The sequence below is a fragment of the Pongo abelii genome, chromosome 3 (assembly GCF_028885655.2).
Source record: "Pongo abelii isolate AG06213 chromosome 3, NHGRI_mPonAbe1-v2.0_pri, whole genome shotgun sequence".
Classification (NCBI taxonomy): Eukaryota; Metazoa; Chordata; class Mammalia; order Primates; family Hominidae; genus Pongo; species Pongo abelii.
In genome coordinates this window covers 195,781,150-195,793,773 of record NC_071988.2, presented here as the reverse complement: position 1 = coordinate 195,793,773, position 12,624 = coordinate 195,781,150, and the positions used below count along the sequence as shown (strand labels likewise).

The 12,624-nt window shown below is 51.0% G+C and overlaps 1 protein-coding gene across 1 annotated transcript; it reads left to right on the top strand.

Moving 5' to 3' along the window:
* Positions 1-7,722: 7,722 nt before the first annotated feature.
* On the top strand, positions 7,723-11,754 carry LOC103890548 (uncharacterized). Its single transcript, XM_009240465.3, has 2 exons — positions 7,723-7,953; positions 9,574-11,754. The coding sequence occupies exons 1-2, from the start codon at positions 7,854-7,856 to the stop codon at positions 9,840-9,842; spliced, it is 369 nt and encodes a 122-aa protein (XP_009238740.2). The 5' UTR covers positions 7,723-7,853; the 3' UTR covers positions 9,843-11,754.
* Positions 11,755-12,624: the final 870 nt, after the last annotated feature.

The window sequence follows — 12,624 nt, the reverse complement described above, 5'->3', positions numbered from 1 at the left end:
TTGCCTCTAACTTTATTTTAAAGACTCAGTGGTTCCAACCAGTCAACCTGACCTGCGGTCTATGCAGGAGGAGGAGGTGCTCTCAAAGAGAAGTGTCCTTGTTACAAACCCTGCAAATGGTCTGGGCTTTGTCGGCGTGGTGTCTCCTTCCCTCTTCCCCCAGCTGGAGAACGCTGAGTAGTCTCTAGAAGGAAGATCTGGGCTGGAGAACCCAGTCCGGCAGTTCGATCAGAAGGTGTAAAGGTGCTCTTGCTTTCCTGAAATCAATCAGGAGCCATTTCGTGAGGCCGTCAGTTTTTGTTTGGAGAGTGTGTTTCTGGTGGAGATGTGAGGAGAACCCCGGCATTATTGCTGCAACGGGAACTAGTCTGGGGTGTTTAATTCAAACTATGGGGCTTTCATCCAAGAAAAAAAAAAGGAAAAAGAAAAGAGAGGAGAGGATTTTGCTTGTATTCTATACGGGGGGGCTTCTCATCTGCGCAGGCAGGAAAGGGGGGTGGAGGGAGTTTTCAAAAAGTCCATGATTAGGTAACAAGGAATTTTACGTCAAGTAAGAAATCGTGAACAAGACCACGGATTTAAAGGGGGGCGAGGGGCGGGTTAGATTTACAAGGAGTTACAGGGAACTCAATATTAACTGTGCGGGGTCTGAAGTCCTCCCGGCCGCAGCCCAGCGGAACAACCGACACCCTCCCGGGACTACTGGCAGCCCGGGACCCGGGATCTCTCCCTGTTGGGTCTTTGGGCTCCCTTAGTCCCAGCTCGTCCCAGAAGAAAGTCTCAGCGGCCTCCTTTGCCTGCAGCCTTGGCGGAAGCTTGAATCTCAGCTCTAGAAACCGGAGAAACTAAAGTGCCTGTGCAGGCTGCGGGAATGGGGGAGGAGGCTGGGAGGGATTTTGGAAGGGAGTGGGAGGAGGGGAGAGAAAGGTGAACCGTATTAAAAAGTGGTTTGTTTCATGAAACGCCGCGTATATAAATCTGGTGTTGGAGAGGCTTGCCAGAGGGTTTCCATCCTGGAACCCATCCTCAGGGTGATGTTCGCAACTTGGCCTCGGGCACAGACCCTCCCGCGATGTCCCAAGGGTTCCCACGCCTAGCTGGTGTCCGCTATGACCCCTCTGCCTGCAGCAGGCCGAATCAGACCCGGCGTGGGCGAATTCAGAAGTGCCCAGGGAGAGACAAGCTAGAGGCTCTGCGGACTTCTGCGGACGGCTGACAACGCGAGGGCGAGGGGTTAGAACAACTCGGCCAAAGCGATCTGAACTTTCTCCCCTTGGGTCAGCCGGCGCTGGGCCGACCTGGTGGGCGCGGGGCTGTGTTTACAGACACTTGCCTTTGTTTATAGCACGGGGAGGAGGTGTGGGGGAGGCGCGCCCTGATTTTCTGTTGCTCTCCCAATCCTCCTGCGTTTGATCGAGTGGTTCCCTCCCTCTCCTGTTTCCAGTTGTCTTCCGCGTCTTTATTTTAATCTGCTCAGGAGAAAGCCATCAGGTCCTAGACGTGGAAGAAAAGAGCCTACCAAAGTGTTGGAGTAAACAGTGGCGGAGGAGGTGAGGTTTTAAAAACAGGAATCGGAGAGGAGTTATCTTCACCATGCACCTACGCTTCTCTGCACCTTGGGTAGCTGGTCTCCGCCATCTGGGCCTTAAGGCACTTCTGCAGATTTAACACTTTCTCTGGCTTATTAAACAACAGAGGGAAACCAAAAGACCCTGGCGCACCATTGCTACGGAGAAACTTGCTAATACACTTGCTTTTTAAACCTGCGCTCTTCTTTGGCCCCGGCCAAGCACAGCCTGCCTCCTCTTCCTCAGGGCCAGCAGCACTAGGCCTGGTCACCCCACCAGCCCTGCCATTTCAACTCGCCAGAAACCCTAACCAGCCAGACACCCAGCAGACCCGACACCCCAGACGGCAGAATGCCCAGCTGCCTGACACTGCAGGTGGCTGAACCCCCTAACCAGACGCACACCCCAACTGACCAGATGCTTCAACCGGCAGGACACCCCAGATTAGCTGTCACCCCAGCCGCTCTCAGCCACCCAACATCCCCGCCCCAGGTTGTCAAGTCCCAGGAAGTGAAAGGCGTACTGGGCAGACGTTTCTTCTGAGCTTCCATGCTTTTCTCTTCCAACACTTATTTCTCTTTTAACTTTTTCTTCTTTGTTTAAAAAAATTTTCCAAGCCTCTACTTGCGGGACCGACTAAAAGGCCTCTGTTTTAATTGCTCGGATAATGTGGTTGCTGCCATTTTGTTAAGAGCAATCACTCCTGCAGGGAAATCACAAGCGTTCTAGACAGGCCGGAGCCGACAAAAATGTAGGATTTGACGTTAAAAGCTAAATGGGAAGCTGCGGCGGCGGAAGGTAAATTGATGGTAGATCTGGCTGTCAGGGCTCTGCCCCAGACCGCTGTGCAGGCCAAGCGCCTGATAACCCTGGAGCACCGGAGGGGGCAAAGGCTTGGCCAGTTGTAGACTGTGTGTGTGTGTGTGTGTGTGTGTGTGTGTGTGTGTGTGTGCAGACCCCTTCTCAGCTTGGGAAGCAATCTGAAAAACTGCAGAGTGGAGGCCCTGCTCCCAATTGCCTGGGCACCGACAGCAACTTAAAGGGCTTTTCCAGGCCGAGACAGCAAGCTCCAGCTTTCGGGATGGGTTAGCCAGCAGGCCCAGGCATCTAGGAATGGTGGACCTCTGGGTCCGGGCTGCCTCCTTAGGTGTAGGAGCAGCAGGCTGCTTGGTTGTGATGAGGTGAGTGTAGCAGCCGTGCCAGGGAGCGCAGCCTGGGGGCCTCTTAGAAAGCACTTGTGCGTGTGTCGGGAGTGCAGGCTGGTTCAATTCCTTCGACCAGACTCTGCTAGCCGCTGCCCCAGCTTGGCGTGAATTGGAGACCTAGTCTCCCACTCGGATTGGTGAAGTAGCAAGAGAACAAGAGAGGTGAACGCACCTGGAATTCGCAGGAAGGGGTGAGAAAGGTGAGATTGAGCTCAAATGCAAAGCGGCAGGGAGTACGAGACCTGGGAGTTCCTTCCCAGACTACAGATTTGCAGAGAGAACCCGGGCCACTTGCAAGGGCCTGAGGTGTGTGTAAGGGACATAAGCAGGGCAAAGGGTGCCAGGAAAACTGGGACTGAACATACACTGCGGGCCTACAAAGCGCAAGAAACCGCTCAGTTAGCCCTGAAGCTTTAATCAAATGTTGCGCGGGCGGCACGCGATTTTGTTTTCCACAGCCGCCTTGAGTTCTCCCTGCCTGTGAGTCCCACCCAGGCTCCTAGATTTGGAAAAGGAGCTGGCTAGTGGGTGCCAAGCAGAGATGGTCTTGAGGGAGGCTTGTGGCATGGGCCCCGTAGAGGGCCGAATCTGGACCCTGGTGACCCGAGGGTACCCATTCCCTCCATTGGGCCCAGCTCCTAAGAGTCCAGACTCCACGTGAGGAGGGGGCGCTAAGGAGTCTCCCGGACGCGCGGGACTCCTGGCCTGTCAGAGCCTGCGGATCGCTTGGAGAGAAAAACCCAGGAGTCATTCTCAGACTGGGGCCTAGGACCCTGGTTGGAGGCTCCAACAGCCCCCTCCCTGAGGAAGCTCCGCGGTGCAATGAATTGCTGTTGGGATTAAGTCTACTGGGAATGGGGGTTGGGGGAGACGGACTACGTGTTTTTAAAATGTTTAGAAAGAAGGGGGAGGGGAGAACTCCGGGAGAGGAAACCAATCTCACGTTTCCGGGGGCCGGACAGTTCTCAGCGCGCCGCCTTACCACCCAGCCGCTGCGCAACGCGTGCTTCCCGCACAGCAACTGTCTGCCCAGCTCCAATCAGCCTGGAACCGCTAAACGGCTTCGGTCTGAGGGCTAATGGAGGTTAAAGAGCACCGAGTATCTGACTTACGTGCACCGAACTTACAGATCTCTCGCCCTGTTCTCCCTGATCACTGCCGAAGCCAGTTCCCATCGCGAAGTGCACCCTCACCTCTTTCTCCAAGCGACCCCCCTGCACACGCATTCCCTTCAAATTCTCCCGGCATTTGGGCCGCTTTGATGATCAGATGGTAGAGCCCTGATTACAAATTTATTCCCGGCCGCTCTGTCGGTCTTTATCTCCGCTATTAGGGACATCTGGGAGTGATTAGTGCCGCGCCCGCGCCCGGCCGCGCTCGCCTATCTTGCTGCGGCGGGGCCAGAGCCTCGCTGACGTCAGGGCAGACGGCTCGGAGCCATCCCAGCCGAGTTGGGTGTAATCGGCGGCCGCGCGGCCAAGTCCTCCCTGGGCCAGGCCGGCAGCTGGAACGCGCCGCCCGCCTGCGTATAGGGACTTAATAAATATGTATTTTTAGCCCAGAAGACTTTGTGTTTTCCTTGTTTGGGGTGAGGAGGGGCCAGTTAACGTCTCTACTGCCCCCCTCCCCACTCTAAATTTTCCAACTCGCTACGGCTGGAGCATTCCGCCTGTAAAGCCTTCCACAGGCGGTCGCTTCTTTGCTCTGTCCCTGCGGCAACAACTGCGGCCCAGGCGGTGCTGGTGCAAGCCCCGGATGGGGTTGGGGTGGCTCTTAGGGGTAAGGCTCTTATGCCACCTCTTAGGGTTGCCCTCATCTCACTGGCACCCGCTCCGCCCTACAGCCCTCGGGCCAAAATTGTGGGAGTTTCTATTTAGCGGGACGGCCTGGCAGAAGCTGATTACAGAATGCGATGTCTTTTAGTAGCTGCCTTTGCACCTGTTATTAAACCCTAAAGTACGTAGCGAGCTGAAGCCCTGGACCCTTTTTCGCCCCTCCCTTCCCCCAGCCCTCCAGGGAGTTGTCCTTGGCGCAAACACTGACACCTCGCAAGGGCGAGGACGGCTGGCGGCAGCTTTGTCCCCTACTACGTCCCAGTGTTCAGAGTAGAGGCTGCATATATTTGCATAATTCCTGGACGGGCTGACTGACGCCCCAGACCTCTGACCCTAGCGTTCTGCGGGCTAGCCTGGTCTCTTCTGAAGTAAGGGGTGCTGGGATTAATCCAACACCTGAACTTTCCACTCCCCGGACAACTTGATACAATGACAAATTCAGCCTCGTTTTCACCCTACCTTCACCAGAAATTCTGGTTCAGCAGGTCAGGGGCTCGACTCGGAGCCTGCAGTTTTCAAAATCTCCCCCAGAGGATGCCGAACCACTGTGCCAAAGGAGGCCACACCCACCCAGCATGCCTCCCACCCTGGACACCTTCTCCATGACCCGCGTGAAGTCCAGGATGGTGAGAATGGGGGATGGGTGAAGAGAGGCCTCATTATTTAAAGTCTTTACAGGGAGACAATTAGCCGTATTATTGGATCAACCCTACACCTCTGACTCATTGAGCAGCACAAGGATTCAAAGCAAATCCAGAAGATGCTGTTTATTCCTGCACGGGCTACGAAGGGCAAGTGGAGTGTTCAGTCAGAAGCTAGAGTGAATGTAACTAGAGGAAAAGGAAAACAGCTCATGATGTGAGTGGAGCAACAAGAAGATCTATTTGGGGGACACAAATAGTATCACAAATAAACAGGGAATCCAACTGAGGAAAATTCCCAAAAGTCCACGTCGCCTCAGTTCTTTGAGGAAACCCTATACACCAACTCCAAAGTGTCTTCATGTAATCTAGAATCAGAAAGAAACATTTCTTCTCAAGTCAGGGAAATGTCACATGGAGAGCCTAGTCCCCTCTCCCACCCACCCCTATCTGGAGCCAAGAGGGAAAGAAAGAGCTCTGCGGTTTGGGGGCTAATGATAGGGAATGAGGCTTTTAGACAATTGTGTCCTCAGTGACTGAAGGATTCTGGCCTATCTGTGCTTCTAGAAAGGGGAGGAATGGGCAATGTCTGCACAAAGTACAGTTTTCTAGAGTGCTGGTAAGTGGGTTCTCTATGATCTGTCTGAATGGTGGAGCCGACTGAGACACATTAGTTTTCTAAATCACTCAGATCGCTCAAAAGCAAACAGAAACAACAGCAAAAAAGAAGCAAACTGAAAACTCCACATCACTTGTGCCTATAATACTTTCTTGCTCAGAGTATAAACAAACTTTTTCTTGAATTAAGTGGAATAAATCCACATGGGACACAGGCCCAGAGAGTCCCAGTTTATATTTTCAAGCAAAGAAGACAGACTTGCAGGCAGCTAAACTGTTCGTGCAAAAGATCAGAGGGTACTCACCAGGCCACTTCCACAACTAACACCCTAGTTGTTTTCTCAAATAGTATTTTTAATGCATGAGCAACCAGATATAACCAACTTGATGCTTCTCCATGGCCAGATGGAGTGTTTGAAAATATCATTCCTTAATGTAGCACCAAATCATTTTTCAGTTCATTGGTGACCCAGAACTAAAGAGTCAGGGAGACTCTTCTGTAAAGGCAGGTTGTTTGGAACTTGTTTTTTGCCCCACCAGCTGAGATCCTTTACAACAAACAGTGCACTGACTCAGGGTCAGTGAGAATGTTCAACTTTCATTAAATACATTGCCTAGAGAAGAGGCCAAAAGAGATATGATCCTAAGATGGCAGCAAATCCATCCTTTGTAAAAAGATGGAAGCCAATGGCCACTGAGGACAGTGCGGGGTTGCCTTCAATTTAAAGTGGGTTGTTAATGTCGTTGCCTGGAGCTGACATTTTTGTCTTTAGGATGAGGCAGAAAAGCAGGAAAAGAAGACTGTTACTTTTGAAGAAGCAAACCTGAAAACACAACCTCAGTTGGTAACTAGTACTTGGCGAAGAAGGAAAGCTGGTGCGGTTTTAATGGGAGAAAGTAACGGCCAGGCCTCTTGACCATCGCCTTCGCTTTGCAAATCTGGTTTTCATATTCTTGCTCAGTAATCATCCAAAGTCATAACTGTCTCTGAAATTATTCATTAAAGTCATTTTCAGGGATTCTCACGGGATGACTCTTTTACGTTTATGATCTTGTGAGAGGAATGACATCAGCCTCTGTCTGTTTTCCGCATTTAATTAATGTGCCGCGAAGACGCGAGGGGCCGTGGCTGTGTGCGTGGGGAGGGGGCGGGCCGGGGTGGAATCTGCCGGCCCTGGTGCTCCCGGCGGCGCGGTCAGCTGAGCTCAGGCGCGCAGACATCCTTTGATTAAGGAGGGTATTTCGAGGAGTGCAGGCTGTGCAGAAGATCACGGCTGTGCCCTGTGGTGCTGTCAGCAGTGACAGATCCCAGATGGGGCCGCTACTGTATGGCAGATTGAGTTTCTCAGCAGAAAACTCACCCTCCCTCCTAAACGTCTTCAAAAACCTTCTCCAGATACTCCAAGTCTCTTCGTGTGAAACTGAAAAAGTCCAACCCCAAAGTTAGTTTTGAGTGTGTGTGTGTATGTTACGTGTTTTTGTTTTTTTTTTTTCTTCCTTCCTCTATTTTTTCTCTGCACTTCCTCCTCCTCTGAGCATCTTCGACCCGCAGGGCTACCTGGCTGCTAATAGCGTAGACGTGGCGGGCCTGGGGGTTCCTGTTCGCCCAGCTCACAGCGCCACGCCGACTACACAGCACCGAAGGGCCCCGAAGGCAAGCCGGTGGGTAGGGGCGCGGCGGACGGGACGTGGGGGCAACTGTAGCGTATCTCGGGAAGCCGGGGTGGACCGCATGGGCCAAACACTCCTGAGCTGAGAAGGGGAGATGCTGGCGGGAAGTGGGGAGCGGGGCGGGGGGAGCGGACAGAAAGCGGAAGCAGAGAATACCTTGGCCCGGCTCCTGAACCTGCTCCTGCCAGCCATCCGTCTTGGCTCCGCGGAGGGTCGATCCACCAACCTGGGCATTTTCGAACGGCAAAGTGGAGACCGAAAAGGGGGCGCAGGGGCTAACCGCTGGGATTGGGAAACGGTGAAGGCGGGTCCCAGATGCAGCAGGGGCTCAGCAGGGTCTGGAATGGGGAGAAGGGGGACTGCGGAAGTCCAGACTGCGGCCCAAGACCGAAGGCTGGACTGAGGCCTTTCCAAGGTGAGAAGGGGAGCATGGAGAGCAGGTTTCTACATAGCAAGAATTCACCCACTTGGGGATTGCTAGTCTGGGTCCCGAGTTTCGCATTCCTGAACAGTGTGTTGGAAACTCTGTTGCAGAAACATTTGGACTTATTTTAAACCTTTATTTTAAAAAAATAAGTAACTTTAAATAAATGCTCCGGGTTCCCTGCCTACCTGGAGACAACCGAGACTCCTCCCGTCCCCTTGTCCCCCACGCTAGGTATCCAAGACTGGCTCCCGTGGAGCAGCAGTGGCCGGGAGAGAGGCAGAAAGGCAGAGGAAGGTGTGCCGCACCCAGTTTCGGAGCTGATTTCCAGGCCCCACCCATTCCTGCCCTCCCGGTCCTCTTTTACTGTGGAACTTGGAGTGTTCCCTGCGGGCGAAAAAAACGAGAGAACAGAAGGGGAGCCTAGAGAGAGCGAATATTGTTTTAACTTAAAGATGGGCAATTTCTTTTTTCTTCAAGATACTAGGGCAGCCTCCTCCCACAGCCCTTCGGGGTGAGGGCAGCTTGCAGAGCCTCTGTTAAGCTTACAAAAGAGCCTCTGGGGAGCAGAGAGAGGAGCTAAAAATACCTCCGAAGCTAGGCCCGAGGTCCGGGAGGAGCTCGTCACTCGCTCTCGCTCTGGCCCTGCCCAGGAGGGCGCTTTCGCCTTTTGCATTCCCAGGGCCGGGGCGGCGAGGTTAGGGGCCCACACTAGTTTTGCCTTCACTTTGCGACCAGACCAGGCTCTTTTGTGGCTATGCCTGTTACTCTTAGTAAAGAAGACCTCCAGTCCAATCTCCGGTAAAATCAGAAAATCAGATTCCACACTTTTGATGCTTTCCAATAAGCCCCCTCCACAGACTCAGTTTTTAAAAAGAAAACAGGTGGGACCGTTAGGCCCTATTTTATACCAAAAACAATCCGGTCACGCAAGGATTCTTCTCAGGCTGGTGTAATGTGCTGTGTGGATGTACGCAGTTACTTGCAGTCCTGGGACACCATCTGATTGTGAGAGAACCGGTGAACCCCTTATTTCAGCCCTCTCCAGAAAAAAAAAAATAGCAGTTACTTCCCCCTCGTGTCCCCCTTTGGTTATCGGTAAAAAACGCAAAACTCCTTATATAAAGGCAAAACACACAATGAATTTCAAAACTCCCGCTCGCCCCCTCTGGAAGGCAGTTTTTCTTTTCACTGCCCATGCTGGATGAAAGTGGTTTATTTTGATTTTTTTTCTTGTACCCACATGCCTTGTAAAAGGTTCCTGTGCACGGGCCTGGCCCCCCTCTGATGACCGCAGGGCCTTGCTTCCAGACAGCAGTCCCCGCCACTTGGTTTTTAAGTCCTCGCCTGGAGCCGAGGTGTAATTGTGACCCCGCCCGAGCCCCGAGCCTCCCGGGGGGACGGTTGGCCCGGCCTGCGTTGGGGCCGGGACCTCCCAAGTGGCGGCTTGGGCGCCGGGAGCCGCGTGGTCCTCTCCTTCCCTGCCTCCTCCCTCTCTCCCTCCCCTGCAGACTTTGCTCGTTTTCGTCTCGTTTGCCCAGCTTGCTAAGCACTACGGCGCACAGAATTTATCTCCACTTTTTTGGTTTTCTCTTGCCGTTTCCTTTCTAGCACCTTATCACCGCTCTCTCGGCCCCCTTCACATTGAGATCCCAGACCCAGAGAAGCAATGTGGGGCTTCGTCGAAATATGGGGGGAAGAACTGGGAGCCTCTGGCCCCCTCGGCGCCGCTGTGGAGTCGGAACCCGGTGCGCCTCTGCGTAACGTCAGCGCGCGGGGTAATTTACCTTCCCTGGGCGTCTGTCAATATGACTAATTTCCACAGGGGTCAAAAAGCCTTTCTCCGGCAGTCCATCTTGGAACGCTCTCTTACGCAGTAGACGGGGTTGGTTGTTTTGTTTCCAATCCTAGAAATAAATATTCCTGGGGCGTCCCTGCCAGGGCAGCCTGAGAGGAGCAGAGGAATATACACGGTGTCAATTAAAGGCAGTTTTCCTTGAACTATGAACTATGATTGGGCGTAAACGAGAGCGACCTGCTTGCCTTTTAATACGCATTACCTAACTCGTCCTTGATACCAGTGCTTTCTTTAGAAGCAGAAAATCAAAAAAGGAGGAAAATAATCATTGCTCCAGTTCTTCTCTGCCGCCTGCAGATGCCTATTGAAATATTTTCTCTGCATTTCAGGGTGTGATTTAACGTAGAGTATGTGCGCGTGTCTTGCTAATCTGGCCTAGACAAAAAGTAAATATATTATCCGGGTGGTGTTTTACAATAATTTTAAACTGCTACCAACCTGTAAGTGTGAATCAGAGCTGTAGAGTTAAACATTCTCTGGGACTCGCCAGAAGCGGCTAATTGATACTGGTAGCAAAACCCAGACTCACTTTGGGAAGCGCTCGGAAGGAAGCCTACGTGGCTATCGGGTCAGGACGGTTCTGTCTGCAAAGTCCTCTCTTGCATGGAGCAGGGAGTGGGAAGATGAAGAGCATTGGCCCCCGAGGGGCACCCAGTTGGGCCCCTTGGGTTTTGAAGGAGGTGAACCTCTCCAATCTGGGGAATTGGGGTCCAGCGAGAAATGAAAGTCGCCAAACAACCCATTTTTCTCCTACCCAAGTTCAGGCACTGAGGCCCCAACTAATACACTTCTCTGAGTTAAATTTTTAACAAACTCTCTGAAAAAGATACGTCCCCACCCCACTTCTTGTGGCCTTTAGGCAAGTAAATTCCTGGATTTGGAGTAATTAGGAGCCTCAGTGGAACCCATGGGAAACCTGAGAACTAAGATAACCAAGGAGAAGCCTAGGCACAGAGGGCCACCTGAAGTCGTGGTCCCTGGCTGCTGCCTGCACAGGTGGGTGACACACAGCCCCAGCACCTCCCCCCACAGCCTGACCTGCCATTCTGGCCACATGCAAACACACACACACACACACACACGCACACACACACACACACACACCCCTCTTTCCCTCCTTCATCTGTTGGTGCATTTATGACCTAATGAAAGTATATCCTTTAGGGAAAAGACTGTCTATAAAACTTGAAATATGAAGAACCCATTTGGATATTTCCACTCCAGGCCAGGCCCGAACTTGAAGTTTTTTTTAGCACAAACACCTTGACTCCTTTTGTTGCTTCTATTATCACCCTGTTATTTTTACTAAACGATGAGAATTGGTTCTAAGTGACCTCTGCTCATTTCCTGTGGAAGGAGAAAAGTCTCCAAACTGAGAATACATCTTTATTTGTTGGAAGGCATTCTTTGGTGGGCGGGGGGCTGGTGGGGGAATAATTTTACTTTCTATCCCTTGTCATCTTGGAAAAATCCTGGCACCATATGTTCCAACTTCTGCAAACAGCTGGGGAAACCAAGGATGCTTTCAACTCCCTTCCATTTCCTTCCTGCCCCACCGTTTCCCCCAGTTGCCACCTTTTTGGGTATTACAAACATTGACCCATTCTTTCTCCTGGTCACTATGTGAAATGCCTATCAGTTTCCAACATAAATGAGTGCCCTTTGGAAATCCTATTGTTAACCACCTGGCTTTGTGGGAAAAGGCCATCTGATCTTGTGTTTTGGGGAGGGTCTGTTTATTGCCACAAAAGGATAGAATAGATATTATTGCCTTGTGATTTTATATATAGCATACCTTTAAACAAGACAGTTAAGTCTCTTATTTTGCAATTTGACCTTTGCTGTAAGAGTGGCTTAAGTTGTTTATTAGCTGGGACTATGCAACAGGAAAAGCTGCAGGAGAAATAAACAAAAGAATGAGCTGAAGAGCTCTATCCTTTGGTAGAATTTATTTGTTTATTTGCATATTTCTTGAAAAGGAAAACAGTTCTAGCTTAAAATCTTTTTGGCATCCAGCAGCCATTTAATGACCTATGGGTAGAAGGGGTCGATTGTTCCACACCCTGCTTAGTTGATCCCTTTGTTTCTGAGTTTACATCATGAAAGGAGTTTACATCATTACTCCCCCCTTTTTTATTTAAACTTAAAGTTCATGAGTAACAAGAACTTTTACACCTAGGTAAAGCCTTGGGAAGGGAGCAAACTGCTCAGGCTGCTAAAGTATAATAGGATGTATGTGAACAGGAGTGCTCTGAGAGGCAGCCATTTCTAGGGAAAGATCTTGTCCTCTTAGTAACAACAACAACAACAAAAAGTCCATTTTCAAACATCTATTAGACAACGTCAATCTTTCTTTTCAATTGTATGCTAGCTTAGCCTTTCCACTCAGGACTGAGGGCTCAGCCAGTCCTCCAAGTCTATGATCCTAGAACTTAACTGGAGGAGCAAATGGCTTTAAACTGACAAGTCTCCCCATTTGGGAAGATGAGGGAGGAGAGGAATAGTGTGCATTTTGCCTCACCTAGGATTTTGTACTTCTGTGAACAAATATTTTCTAGTCTGATTTTCAACTTATGACCCATTGAACAAAACAGAAAGTTATTGCATGTTTTTCAATCCCATATCTTCAGTACGTAACATCCTCCTCCTCAATATGTGGTATTATGTGTGAATATATTTAGCATCAACTCTCTCATATATATTCTAATCAGGTTAATTTTTCATGAACAGGCAGTAATTCTCATGGTTTAAAAATACCCAAAATGTACATGTGAAAAGTCTCTCCAGTTTCCTCACCCACTAAA